The sequence below is a fragment of the Schistocerca serialis genome, chromosome 3 (assembly GCF_023864345.2).
Source record: "Schistocerca serialis cubense isolate TAMUIC-IGC-003099 chromosome 3, iqSchSeri2.2, whole genome shotgun sequence".
Lineage (NCBI taxonomy): Eukaryota > Metazoa > Arthropoda > Insecta > Orthoptera > Acrididae > Schistocerca > Schistocerca serialis.
Genome location: NC_064640.1, coordinates 1,013,166,879 through 1,013,182,516, shown reverse-complemented (window position 1 = coordinate 1,013,182,516; position 15,638 = coordinate 1,013,166,879). Strand labels below are relative to the sequence as shown.

At 37.6% G+C, this 15,638-nt stretch overlaps 1 protein-coding gene across 1 annotated transcript in view; it reads left to right on the top strand.

The window, feature by feature from the left end:
* The window catches only part of LOC126471471 (zinc finger FYVE domain-containing protein 9), a 429,993-nt gene that overhangs the window by 187,617 nt on the left and 226,738 nt on the right, over positions 1–15,638 (top strand). Inside the window, exon 5 of the mRNA XM_050099668.1 lies at positions 8,767–8,866. Within this exon, the coding sequence (XP_049955625.1) occupies positions 8,767–8,866 (100 nt within the window). The remainder of the gene's footprint in view (positions 1–8,766; positions 8,867–15,638) is intronic.

The window sequence follows — 15,638 nt, the reverse complement described above, 5'->3', positions numbered from 1 at the left end:
TGTGATCATGTGATGTATCTGACCCCAGGAATGTGTCAATAAAGTTTCCCCTTCCTGGGACAATGAATTCACGGTGTTCTTATTTCAATTTCCAGGAGTGTAGATGTACAGCAATAATTAAGACTTATGGACACAAAGTCCAAACATTAACAATAAGCACATTATCGAGACTTAAGTTTCATAATTTTAGGAATGATAATGATAAATTTTGAACAACATTAATTATTAAATTGCTATTTTATAATCTCCAGGGTAGTAATGGAAGGTCTTTAAGTAACTGGGACACTAAAAGAATGCAAATAAAACACTGCACCATAAAGTTTTGTGTAGGAAGAATGCATATGAAAGCACTGTAGTAGAAAAATGGTGATGCATGTAGACATTATATGAGGTCACCCTGTAAATTGCAAGTAATTACCATATGTAAGTGCATGTTATGTGCAAAAATGTGTCAAGTGGTGTTGGAATATGATCAGTAATGCACAAGTTGGATCTGGACACATTAATTGGATTAGGTGAGTGAAAAGCAATTGTGATAGGCTTAAGCTTTTTGAATATTCTTTTATAAACAGATATATTCAAAAAGCCAACAGGAGGGCATACCTGAGAGTCCACCTCAAATATTTTCCTCCTCAGTGAAGATGAGCTAACAAGAAGGCACTTCACGGCACAGAGCAAGCATCTATTTAAAGAGCTCAGTCATTAGTCAACCTGAGGATTAGTGGCACTCAATAGTGCTTGTAACAGAAGTGAGAGCTGTTCCACAATTACATTACTATTAGATGAGGAGACCTGCCAATCATTATACACAAAGAAGGCCATGAAAGTACTGCAAAGCCCTCCTCTACCAGCTTCTCCATTTGTAATGGTAGTAAAATATATACAAATATGATCTACATAAGAAAATGTTGACAGAACAACAGTTATAACAGCTGCAGAGAAAGTAGTAAACTCAGAAAAAGAGAGGCAATTGTCACAGCATGCACATCTGGACTCATAACAATGACAGTAGTTGAAGACAGAGGAACACCACAAACACTACGTGAAATTGAAGTTTGTCTACCTAAAGAATGCATAAATACTATAGTAGCTTTTTCAACAGTAACAATTAATGAATCATTACAAATTGGCAGATTTCTCACATATATCACAAGCTAAAGTAATAACTTCAGTTTACAAAGAAAAGTGTTGCAGAGAATGTAGAAAACTATAGAGCAATTTTGCTCTTGTCTTCCAGTTATAGAAGAATGGGAACTATATTTATCACCAAAACAAACTAATCTTGTTTTCAAAAGAAGTGGAGCCTGCTATAGCACAGTTTGTGTAAGTTTTTCTCAAAATAATAAAGGAAGGTGATCAAAATGGCATTGTCTTGTCTTTGTCAAAGGCATGTGCCATGTTGGGCCACATAACGTTATTACACAAATTAGAAATACTATGGATAAGGCGTGCAGCAAAGAAGTGGTTTAAGTCATACTCGGAAAACCAAGTGAATTGATTTTTAGGTTTCACATACTATAAAAAGATTACTATTGGTCCTTTCTGCCTGCCACACCCCCTCCCCTCCCCCCTGTATGTATCATTCACCACCCAAACTTCAACTGAGAAAGAATTAGTGTAAGATTCTTTATATTAAAGATTAATTTCTTTGATAAAAATTTCAAGTTAGGCTGTTAGTGTTGATAGCTGTTAGCAGCTGTATATTAAAATATTTATATAAACTCTCAGCCATAAGTTGCAATTTGGTAAGTTTGACTAGTTTCAGATTAACCTAATTAGTTTAGCTTAAGAGGCGTTTGTTGATGTGCCAATATTACTGATGACAGGTTTTGTATTAATGATTTAAAAAGAATGTAAGATAAAGATTTCAAAATTATGTTGTAAGAGTCTGCAGTTTTTGCTGAGTGTTTTTTGAAATTTTTTTCCATTAACCTTTTTAAAGTAGTTGTTTATAAATATGTTGACACCAACCCAAACAACACTTTTCGTTATTGCCTGGGATGAATGTCCATTGCAGCATACCCCATCAAATAATAAAAAGCCATTTTCTTGAAGAGTAGCAAGTGCTACTGCACAGGCAATAGCATGTTGATTCATACAGGCAAGAAAATCTCTTTCAAGTTCTTTTAGAAGTTCGCTGACGACAATATAAGTGTAGACAATCATATTTAAAATAGTGTCTGATGGGTATTTTAGTCCTCCATGATCAAGTCCCTGTATCAAACTAAAATGTTCGTTTATTGGCAACTCCTTTTCAATCACAAGTTCATTAAGGCAACTCTCACATTTCAGCTTCTTAATCACTGCATGAGCACAGTAGCCTGCAATGAAAGTTAAAGACGTTGCAATATCTTTCACTGAAAGAACATCGTCTACAGTTACACTGACTTCTATGTCTAATGTGTCTGTTTCTTCAACTTCAGAAAACATAAAATTTTTTATGGCCCCTACTGTGATATTGCCATAGGAAGGAGAACATAAAACTAAAGGCATTACACTTTGAATTCGAAGCTTCTTTTCTGCTTCATAGACTTGTGTCACTGAAACATTGTATTGGGAACCTGCAAGCTGTCTATACTTTCCAAAACGCCGCTCAAGCACATCTGTTTGTAGGTTGGCTGTCAGTAAATAGCTCATACCTAGCTCTTCAGTACAGTATCGAGCAATCTCTAAAACGGCATATGTTGTATGCTGAATAGCAAAAAATGTTTCTTTTGTGAGAAACCCACTTGACAAACCCTTTGCTTTCCACACATCAAGCCAGTCTAGAAAATCTAGCAAAAATTGCATAGAAACGCTATCAGTTGTCAACGGATCCATATAAGGATTCTGTTTGTGTTTCCCTTTAAACACTGATTTCACATTCATGACATCAAACCATTTTGTTATTATTCGAATGTATTCTGCTGTTGATGGTGCATGTCTCAAATCAAATTTATCACTAGCTACCTCAAGGCCCTCTGACACATGTCGATTGAATATCTGCAGCACTAGTTTCATGCTCTGGTTTTCTAACGATGTAGGGCAAAGTCATTTGAGAGACAATGTGTGACAATATTTTACTAAAGAACTGGAATCTATGTCATAAATCTGTTTCAGTGTTTTAAAAGAAGCTACAGAAAACTTATTTTCTTCCACTTCTTTTCTAACTAAAGTGCGCGTCATTCATGACGGCGGCCGAGCTTAGGTTCGTTCTGCGCATCTGACGTCACAAAACACAGTCAGCCAATGAACAGAGAACGACGTTGCCAGAGCTCGAGTGCAGTGCAGAGCACGGACGAGTGTCATCAGTTTTAGAAACGTTCAGTCATAAATAAAGTAACTGAACAAAAGCAGTGTCTTGATAGCAGACTTTCTTTTGTAGAAAGTTTGGAAAAAGCTTTCTTTATACCAGTTGCTTCATATTCTATTAATTAATTAAACCAAACAAGCAATAAGACTCCTAATTCAGGCGATAGCCTAATTCTCACTAACCGCTTTTTCGCAATAAAGAACAGCGGTAATTGTTTATTTCCTATTGTACTTCAACGAAATGTGAGTAATTCATAGTCATACCAACAGTGTTTGTCGGTATTTTGCTTGATATTTTAAAGTCCTCCGTGAGTTGTATTGCATGACAAGCAGTGGTGGTGTAGTGGTTAAAGTGTACAGCTGCTAAGTGAAAGGTTCTGAGTTCATAACTTACTCAGTGCTCAATATTTTCTTTGTTTAAAAACAATATCGAAGTGTCTTCCTTCATGAATTTCATTCGTTTGAATGTAATTTTTTGAAATTTCTAGTGGCAACTAAAATCGAACATACGGAAAGGATACGCTATGGACTTTTACCTCTGCAAACTCTTCAAAATTTCGTGCAATGATGTACTACATCTAATGCTGCACAATAACTGTGTTGAACTTCGAAACAAAATTAAGTCATTTATGTGGGGGGAAGGAAGAATGTATCTACATCTACATCTACATCTACATGACTACTCTGCAATTCACATTTAAGTGCTTGGCAGAGGGTTCGTCGAACCACAATCATACTAGCTCTCTACCATTCCACTCCCGAACAGCGCGCGGGAAAAATGAACACCTAAACCTTTCTGTTCGAGCTCTGATTTCTCTTATTTTATTTTGATGATCATTCCTACCTATGTAGGTTGGGCTCAACAAAATATTTTCGCATTCGGAAGAGAAAGTTGGTGACTGAAATTTCATAAATAGATCTCGCCGCGACGAAAAACGTCTTTGCTGTAATGACTTCCATCCCAATTCGCGTATCATATCTACCACACTCTCTCCCCTACTACGTGATAATACAGAACGAGCTGCCCTTTTTTGCACCCTTTTGATGTCCTCCGTCAATCCCACCTGGTAAGGATCCCACACCGCGCAGCAATATTCTAACAGAGGACGAACGAGTGTAGTGTAAGCTGTCTCTTTAGTGGACTTGTTGCATCTTCTAAGTGTCCTGCCAATGAAACGCAACCTTTGGCTCGCCTTCCCCACAATATTATCTATGTGGTCTTTCCAACTGAAGTTGTTCGTAATTTTAACACCCAGGTACTTAGTTGAATTGACAGCCTTGAGAATTGTACTATTTATCGAGTAATTGAATTCCAACGGATTTCTTTTGGAACTCATGTGGATCACCTCACACTTTTCGTTATTTAGCGTCAACTGCCACCTGCCACACCAGACAGCAATCTTTTCTAAATCACTTTGCAACTGATACTGGTCTTCGGATGACCTTACTAGATGGTAAATTACAGTATCATCTGCGAACAACCTATGAGAACTGCTCAGATTGTCACCCAGATCATTTATATAGATCAGGAACAGCAGAGGTCCCAGGACGCTTCCCTGGGGAACACCTGATATCACTTCAGTTTTACAGAGACGTGCTCCCCGCATTCCGCGATGTGCGCGATTTTGTCATCATTGCACTGCTTGCCTGTGCAGACGCATGGTGTTTCGACTGCTTTGACACAGTTTATCATTTGATTTCACAAAAACTATTTGGCCCAAAAATTTGTTTTTTACACATCAGCCAACAAGATGTGTAAAAAACATATTTTTCGGCCAAATAGTTTTTGTGAAATCGAATGATAAACTGTGTCAAAGCAGTCGAAACACCATGCATCTGCACAGGCAAGCAGTGCAATGACAAAATCGCGCACATCGCGGAATGCGGGGAGCATGTCTCTGTAGCAGCGAAAGGGTTAATGCGGCCGTGGTAGCTTTACTTGATAAACTACGCGCTCCCCCCTAAACGTTAAGTTTGCGAACTATACTATGGCGCTGTTTCTCTTGGCGCGTACAACTGGCAACGCAGCAACCTTCCGCGTCTGGGCGGGAATGCGCGAACCGCCAAGATAAAAAAATTGAACTATAGAAACTGAGGATAAAACATATCTTTACCGTCATTTTTTTGTTTCAGCCACACATTTCTTATGCATTTAACAATGTGTATGGCATCAATTAAAAAGAAAAGTGGGCGATTAGGATCAGATGGATGTTTAAAAACTATATTAATAGCTTTATGCAGAGAAAGCGTGGACATGGTTTTGCTCTTGATTTTGTTGTTGTCAGTTACCACACAAAAAACCCTATAGCCTATTAGTTCAAGGCCATTTATTATGGCCAGTAGCACATCGTATAATGCATTAGATGAAATGGTTTTCACCGGTAAAATGTGAACAACATCCCTGCACACAGACTTGACACTCTGCAACATAAATACAAACGCTGAATTTGCAGCACATTCCAAGTTTTATGACATGCCCAAAACACTACCTCCTTTATATTCCAAATAAGAATTTAGATGAATTTCATCTACAATCAAAACAACATTGACATCATCGCTGTTCAAGTATTGAAATTTTTGTCTTGCACAGCACAGGAAATAACTTCCCCCAAGCCTTTCGTGAGATGGATTCACATTAAATTTGCTGCAGATCCTACGCAGAGTGCTTGGATGTGGCATTTTCATTAATGAAGTGCTACGTAAAAAATTATAAGCATGAGATGAAATTTAAAATAGCAAACAACACAGTATCATAAATGTAGAATTAAACCTGTGATTAAATTTCTTGACATTTATGAGACTAACTTGTTCATATCTAAAGTCTACCATCTCCTTTTCACTCTTCTGTAAACTGTCTTTCAGCATTCCTAGACCGTCTTTCACTATCTCTACAATACTATCTATAGAAGTTTCTGAGTGCCCACAATCTGTGTCTGAAAACTCCTGCAGTACACTGACAATTTCATGGATATTGGTTACAATTACAGGGAAAGATCTTTTTCCTAATGTCTTAATTTGTACATCTTTCTTAGACAACGAAACATTTAAATTACTATCTATAAAGACAGAATGTGTGATTAATGGTGCTGGTTTTCTTATTATATATAAAAAACACACAAAATCACTGTGTTTTTCGATCACATTCCTCTCATTGGGCAATTCCACTTTCTTCATACGCAACATCAACTCTTGTAAAGAACTGAAGCTGAAAGTGTTTTCATGGTCCTTCTGTGACGCTAAACTATATTGTAACACTGCAGCTAACTGCTCATTTTCAAGCCTTTGCTTTTTCTCCTGTGGCCCTTCACGTCTGCTTTCTTCCTTTGAAAGGTAGGAAGGACAGTTTGGGAGTAGTGATGGAACTGCATCTGGTCTCAAACGTGGTTTTTGAAGGGGGGCTCTTAATAACTGACCAGTCCTTTCGTCCACAATTTATGTTTCCCAAATAACATCATCCTTGTGGAAGTGAACATGACATACCTGTAATTAAAAATTAATAAAAAATGAAAAAGGTGCCTACAAATGAATGTGATGACAATATTAATAGTGTGAAAACAATTTATGTATATAAAGTTAGTTTCTAGTTCTAAAATACAAATAGACTCCCAACTAAAATGCAGAGGAATACTCAAGTGATAAATGTGGCCATGGCACAGTAACTCTATAAAACAGTAACACTACAATATCAAAACACATACAGTCACATGTCATGGCAACAAGCTCTTCAAGAGATGGTGAAATGAAGAAAGTACTTGCCCCATCAATAATTACAAACATTGACTGATGTTTGTAGCATAATTCAGTAACAGTGATAATTTTTTTTATAATTTAGCCTTGAAGCTCATATATTCACTAGAAGGGTGGGATTTTTGCTTAATGTCTTGCTCTATTGCCCCCCCCCCCCCCCCCCCACACACCTCGGGCACAAGAAAGCATGATGACACCAAACTCACACAGGTGTAATCCATAGAAGCAACTCTGAAACAGTAACAGAATAATACAAAGTAATTGTCACACTGTGTAACCTTTAGAACTATGAAATACTTAAAGGTAGTGCTTTTTATCAGATAGACACTGTTTTGCTTTTGTATTTCAGCTGCTATTTCCTAATCAATATATCAGTTCATAACTTACATAAAAACTGACAGTATAATGAACTAATACATTGCCACTTATGTGCTACCTATTAGGCTAAACGTAGCATACAGTTGCTTTCAAGTACTTCAGCTGTGTATCTATAAGGCCACTGGCATGTATCTGAAATTCCAGACCCAGAAAGTAAGAATTTGTAAAATCCACAGGTATTTTTTTAATTTTTTACATGTTTTCACAGTTTCTCCCTTTGCATTTTGTGATGGCCTGTTAATCCATTCATGTACTCATTCATTTTTCCTGTCTATGGTTCACTGTAAAGTCGAAAGCGTACTATATTCCCTAATAGTAACATAGGAACTGGCTTTAAATGTTCTTCATATGGAAACTGTTTCCACTGATTTTGGTTATTTACATTGTCTCTTTATTTTGCCTTGACTTTGCATGAAAGGTATCATTTTAAATTCCAGCAAGTTAATTAGGCTTTTGGATTTAATATTTGATGAGAAATTGACTTGATTGCCACATCTCAATGAGTTGAAAATCAGATACCAGAAAGCATTTTAAAATCCTGAAATGCCTTAGCAAATATGTGGTGAGTTACATAAATAATGTGAAAAATGTAATAAAAAATTATTTACTGTACATATTCATAAAATTAATAAAAAATGTTTGAAATAGCATACTACTATGCTTCTCGAGGTGGTGTTTCCAGGCCCTATCCAGGATGTCCTTTAGAGCCGATGTAACACAAACCTGAATGTACACAATTGTGTCCCAATGTTTCAAACCTCCTTTTCAATAAAAAAAGAAGAAAACCATGGGGGGGGGGGGGGCAGTTTAGATTGTAGCAACAATTGGAAAGCAATGAGGTGTGGGTCCTGGCCAGAAAAATTCATTGGCAATGAAGGTGCAATGGCTTGGCACATTGCCATGATGCAGTTTCCACTTGTCCTTAATGTAGCTTTGACACCATGTGAGCTCTCTTTTCAGTCTTTTGAGCACTTCTAAATAGAAAGCTGCATTCACAGTGGTACTGTCTGTCGGAATACAATCAATCACACACACGTCAAATTTTTATCGATTTGGTAGGTTGATGGATGCCCACTAGCAACCACTCCCAAAGGCTTGCTAAATTAATGAAAACATTTTGGTGATGGACTTCCAAAATAAACACAGAATGACCCTTTTTGCTTTGTTATGTAGCCTCAAAACTGAGTTGTCCTGACTCTCTAGAGATGATAGGTCAGGCAACATTGCCAGCTAGAGCCCTGAAGAAGAAATTAACACTGGGGAAGTTTTACCACCAGTGAGTGATAGTGTTAAAACACTGTATCATGTAATACTTCCTGAATATGTTTTAATTATGTCTTTATTTTTTAGGTCCTGTGTTCAAAATGCTGCAGTCTGAAGGCAAGTTTAGATTACATGGACAATGCTGAGGGTAGAGTATGTCACCCTTGTTTTGGAATTTTGGCAAAAGGTAAGAGTGCTAGACTTCAAAATGTATTATGCCAAAGCTTTATCAGAATTTTCTCCACTATCACTAAAATTGCTCTGCTAGCAGTACAGTTACAAATAATCAGTTCTGTAAGTGGTAGAATCTGTTTTCTTAAAAAAAAAACACACCCCTGAAGGTTTAAGTAAATATAAAATTGTTAGTATTGCTGGCCAGTACTTACCTTAAGCCTTGCTGATGGAGACACGCATAAAAGTTCAATAAACTGCTATAGCTTTAGGGACTATTAGTTCCTTCTTTGGGGAGGAAAGATCAATTGTAATATGCAGTGTTCTTCTTCCTGGTGGTATGCAGCTGTATTTAGTGCTATCACCTTTTCCCTTAAGTTTTAAAATGTGTTAAAATTATTTAGAGCAAAATGTATTGTAAGTATGCCAGTAGATGGCACTGTCTTCACGAATGAAATTTCCAGTTTTATTCTGTACAAGTTGGTACCACACTTTCTTGTTTCATATGTTTGACCCAGAAACAGGAAGTTGTGCTCAGTTCACTTGCTATATCAGTGTTTCTTGTTCTGTGGTGTTTTCACTGTTACAAGCAGGTGTTTGATAAATTTGTGGCTGCTCCGAGGTGAACATTCTGAATTTGACAGCAAAAGCAGTCTAGAAATGATGAGTGTATATTGGAGGACATATTAAAATTTTGCATCCTATAGGTAAGTTATGACCAGCAATTCTGTTGCCCAATTTAATAGTTTTCTCAAGTGAATTAGGTTCAAGTAAGTAATTTATCAGAATGGGCACTGGGAACTATTCAGTTACTTTTCCACATTTCGCAAGACAGTGCAAACTTCTACATCATTCCTTTGAAACTGTATTGCATGAAATATAATTCTATAATGTAGATCTCAAGAGAGTTGCTATGTAGATGAAGTTTGCTTTCTTGTGATGTAGCTGCAGTGCCATGCAAATTAATGACACCCCTGCCACCCTGATTAATTTATATGCTTATACTACTGAATCATTTATGCCACCCTTGTTCATACCCCATATTTTACATAGCTTATGTTTGTAAAAATATTATTTGTAAAATTTGGTATTACTTTAGTATCAGATATTCCGTTCTTTAGATTTCAAATTAAACTGGAGTTTACGAATACTAAATGAAAAAGTTCTTACATGTAAAGATGACAAAGCATATCCAATATGATATGAAAATTCCATATAAAGCACTTGAGGTCCAAATTAACCTTGAGATTCATGACTGCTTTACTTATGTAGTACACATATAACAGATGGTAACATCAAAAAGATCATCATGAAACAAGAGGTACTAACAAATCAAGATTTATTGTGGAAATTAAGTGATGGATTTGATTGAAAATTATGTATGTACCACTTCAAAAAGAAGGTAAAATGATTTGGAGATACATTTATACACACTAACATTTGTGAAAATTTCAACATGATACTTCACTTATATGTAGGTCCAAGTCTTTGAGTGAACAGGAAGGGCAATGTTACACTGACCACAGTTGGTAAAAATGTCAATGTCATATGGCATTGTTGGTTGGGATATTTCACATGGAGGGTTCAGCCATCTTTCTGAAGGGTTGCTTCCTCTGTGCCCATTGACACTTTCCTTGTGGATATGAGAGAGTTGTGTCTTATATGTATTTGTGGAATGTAGGTGAGTGTAACGCATGCATGTGTGGTGCAGTGTTATGTTTGTGTTGAGTGTGATGATAGAGGAAAAAACACACTACTTTCAGTTACGTGCAACAAATAGTCATACCAACAATTGATGTATCACATGAGCAGGAGTCAGTAAATAGGGTAGAATGCTCCAAATTTTTGGGTGTACATATTGACAAAAATTTCAACTGGAAAGAAACGTGTCAAATTCCTGACATATTTAGCGTATTTCCACTTAATAATTCATATGGAATAATTTTCTCGGGAACTTGTCACTTATAAAGAAAGAATTGATAGCACAAAAGCAAGTAGTAAGTAGGTACCTCTTGAAGGAGCTAGGCATTTTAACTGCACCATCACAATACATATATTTGCTAAATAATCCATCACAATTTGAGAAGAACAGTGATGTCCATACTTACAACACTACAGGGGAAAATGACCTTTGTTACCCATTGTTAAAGCTGTCAGTGGCTCAGAAAGGAGTTGAATATGCAGCAACAAAATTTTTTGATCATTTGCCCATAACATGAGATGTCTGACAGGTAGCAAAGTAAGTTTTAAATCTAATTTAAAATTATTTCTCCTGGATAACCCTTCTCTTTTTTACTTAAAACCTGGTAGCCAGCAAAAAAAGTGTAGTTTCATGAGTAGAACTAATGTTTTCATTAACATTAACACTAATCATGTATACATGTCCTGTAATTGACTCATTCCACATAATTTCAGTGAAAGAAACATTCGAATTATCTATGGGACATGTAATTAACTATAACTAACTAACTAAGGATGAAATGTGGTACCAGCACGTAGCCTACTCCTCTCAGATAGCAATAAGGGGACCACCAAGCTTAACATCCCCATCCAATGGATTGATGGATGGATGGATGGATGGATGGATGGATGGATGGATGGATTGCTGGATGACAATCCGTAGTGTTATGTGCCCAGGTTTCACGAGACACTGCAGAGATGTGTGGAATGTAACCTAGGATGTTGATGCAAAGACTGGTGATCAAGAACTGTATAAAAAACCCACTCCACCCCTTCCGCCCAAGTACTTGCAGTGAAAATCTCGTCCACTACCATTGTACATACGGGTTTATCTTCAAGTTGAGCCCCACCACACAGTAACCTCATCTACAGAGGTGGGAACTCAGTTGGTGGAAAGTCCTAAAAGAAAGTGAAATGTCAAAAGACACTGCCAGTTTGCAGCATCTATGTCAGAGTGTGTTGTATCAGCATATGAGCGTGCCTGAATGAGGCAGAGTGATAGGTATCTGGCAGATAGTTTGTCATATAATATGTAATTTTGGCTTAGACAAGGCATGTTGCAGTTGAAGTGATTCACGTGTGGATAGAATGACAAGTGGGAACTGAATCATGGAATGTAACCACAGCTTAGGGTGATCACTCTCTTGTCCAAATAGCTGTTATAAAACATTTTCTGGTAGTACGTACTGCCCTTCCTTCCAGTCAGGCAATGCCAAGGCACATGTGATATGGGGTGTGTTCAGGCCTACAAAGAATGGATTGTGAATTCATCTTACATGACCTTCGGCCACCTAACATGTTTGGAATACAGTTGATCAGCATCTCATCCATTATTGTACTCAGTGACCATGGTTGCTGGTTTGGGGACTTGTAGACAAACATCATGGAGGGAGAGTCCATATAAACATATGCAGCCTTCGTCAGTTCCATGTCATGATGTTTAACACTAGAGCCATGGAAGCAGAACTTGATCTGAAATATTGTGTCTGTAATGACATTTCCTTTTGTTGTAAAGCTTTGAAGTGTTGTGACTGCACTGTAGAAATTGCAGACCTGTAACTATAATCATTGCCTTTATTTCTCATTGTATACCTAGAATTGTGACAGCTGTCATTTTGACCACTTAACTTTTCACTAGACACATGTCACATAATAGTTTAGCAAATGTTAAGTTGCGTTACACATGATAGTAACATGGTGTTGCAATGTATGCCAAAGTTTCGGAGCTGGTTATTGGGCCTCCTTATACCTATTGTTAATGATTTTCCGTTTATGGGGGACCAGAGTCATCTAGAAATTTTTGAAAGACATTTCAGCTATTTGACTGTTAATTGTGCCTTTATTTCACAAAATCTTGATTTCGGCCTTGTAGCCATTCTCAGGTGCATTTAAAATATTAAAATAAGTCTGACCTGTTGGTTGGTGCATTGGGGAGAGGAGACCAAACAGCAAGGTGATAGGTCTTATCAGATTAGGGAAGGATGGGAAAGGAAGTCGACCATGCCCTTTCAAAGAAACCATCCAAACATTTGCCTGAAGCAATTTAGGGTAATCATGGAAAGCCTAAATCAGGACGACGGGACACAGGTTTGAACCATGGTCCTTCTGAATGCGAGTCCAGTGTGCTAAACACTGTGCCATATTGCTCAGTAGTCTGACCTGACAGTGACATGCCATCGTTGGAAAAACATATTTCTGGTCTTATGGACCAGTTGTCATGATACAGGTACATATCCAAGATACATAATATTGCTGACAGAATGTGCAGTGAGGAACTATTAACATACAGTATGGTATATTTAACAGCAAATATATTCATGTGACTTGCATTCGTCTGGTCACAGGTTCTTTAATGATACAGTGTCAAGGGTTAGATTTGAAGACATTATGAATTTTTAGCTCTCTGATATCCGGAAACAAAGTTCAATAAGACTCAAAACAGACAAGTTGTCTTTGGTATCAGAAGTTTGGAATCATTTCATTGAAAATAATTCCTTGCTATACAGTTGAGGACAAAACATAATGTTCGATGAACAGCTGGTGAAGATTTACACAGTATGTGGCTAGTAAGGCAGATAATTTTGGCATCAAATGTTGTTTAGCAACCATTGTAGGGACTAAATATATGTTGATCAGATTTCCAGAACTGGGAAAGGATGAACGTCAGTCACAGAACGAAACCATTTCTGAAATATGTTGTCATGAAGTAGAAGGAATGTGATAACAGAGGTTTTCACATCTTTGCACCTGTTCGAATTATTGATAAGAATGTAAGCTTAGTTGGTAGAGTGAGTGGGTTCGAGAAGAGGATGCCAATGTCAGTGTGTCAAAAGCACCACTGTATGAGACTAATGTGATGAAGCATTGAGACGCAACTGTTTCTCTTTATCAAGGCAAGAAAAATAAAATAAAAAAAATGTTCTTGTTCTCTCTGCCCTTCATTCAAGTATAGAAAGTGTAGGATATTAACAATAAAATGAAACACAGGGTGTATATAGACCAGAAAAGGTGACAAGAAAATGTTCTGTGAAATCAACTTTGTGGAGGTGGTTAGTACAAGCATTCTACAATTTTTTTGAATTTTTGCTGGAATAAATGTATGCAGTCTTTATAGAGCTCCTAGAGGGAAAGTTGTCAGTCATAATGAATTTCTGCATCTTCTTAGTGAAGAACTAATAAGTGAACATGCACAAAAATATGCACCTCTAATCAGCAGCTGGTCAAATAAGAAAGAGGAACCTGTGAGTGAAAAAAAACAGTCTCGAGTGTTAGAATGTGAGAACAAGATGATTGACATATGTGACACCCATAAGAAGCTGCTGTGTGGTTTAGGTATCAAAAAAGTCCTGCTGTTCTTGTGGTAAAGGTTCTGAATGTAGCATGTGAGGGTTTCACATCAAACTAAAGTCTTGATGCCAAAACAATTCTACAGTCCTAATCAGTTATGTATTGTCATTTGCCTAATTTATTGATGTTGCAGTTTTCACATTCTGTGGTGTGCTCGTCATTGACTTGTACAAGATATGTATAAATGAAATGAGTAGTATGCTCTGACCATTCCCAGCTTATATCAGTTATTGCTTGCAATTAGAAAAGAACAACACACGGTGGTTGGACAGAAAAAAGAGAAAACCAAGATCACAACATTTTACTATGCCTAATATGGTGTAGGAAGCCCGCTGGCATTCAAAACATCTTCTAGTTGTCTCAGAATGTGTGAATATGGGTCTTTTATGATTTTGCAGTGAATGTTACAACATTCTTCCTGCAAAATAGTGGCGAGTTCAGGTAACGATGATGAAGGTGGGTAGTGATCGTGCACCCTTCTCTCCAAAGTAGACCACAAAGGCTCAATAATTTTGAGATCTGGTGACTGTGGTGGCCAGGGGAGATGTGACAGTTCATCACTATGCTCACGAAACCAGTACTGGATGATGGCGAGCTGTGTGAACAGAGGCCCTGTCATCATGTAATGCTGCATCACTATAGGGAACAAAAGTTGTACCTTGGGATAGACCTGATCATCTGCAGTGGTCACACAATCCTTGGCAGTAATACGACCTTGCAGGGTAACTGTGGAGCCCTTGGAATACCACAATATGGCTGCCCAAAACATCACACAACCCCTCCTATGTTTCGCTTTTGGGATGTAAAATTCGAAATGGTGTGAAAAAGGTTAATCCAACCAAGTGAATTTCTTCCATTGCTCGAGAATCCAGGTTCTTATGCCTTCAGCACCATGTATTCCTTTTAGGGGCATTTGCATCACTGATGAGTGGAATTCCAGCTTGCCCTGCAGGTCCCTGCTTATGGAGCTCCCTTTGTGTTGTTTTGGTGGTGACAGGGTTTGGGAGTGTGATATTCAGTTCTGCAGTGACTTATGCATCTCTCTCTCTCTCTCTCTCTCTCTCTCTCTCTCTCTCTCTCTCTCTCTCTCTCTCTCTCTTTGTCTCCATTGACTGTCACAGTCACTCAGCACACACTTTGGTCTGTGCTGTGACTTAGTGGATGATGTTTTTCCATTTTCGCTGTACACAGTATAAATCTTCGATACAGTGCCTGTTGAAACACCAAACACTTCGACTCCCACTATACAAGCACATACAATTTGCCCAAGTTTGAAACCACTTAGCTCAGACATAATGCACTCACAACTAAACTGAACATTGTTCTAATCACTACTGACACTTGCAATGTATTGAGGACATTGCGCAGGTGCCATTCGTGGTCAAATATTGCAGCGGCACATGCACACTTGGCTAGCATCTAAATTTATGATCAAGACACGCATTTCTTGCAGTGTTAACATATTTTTGTCTAACCCCTGT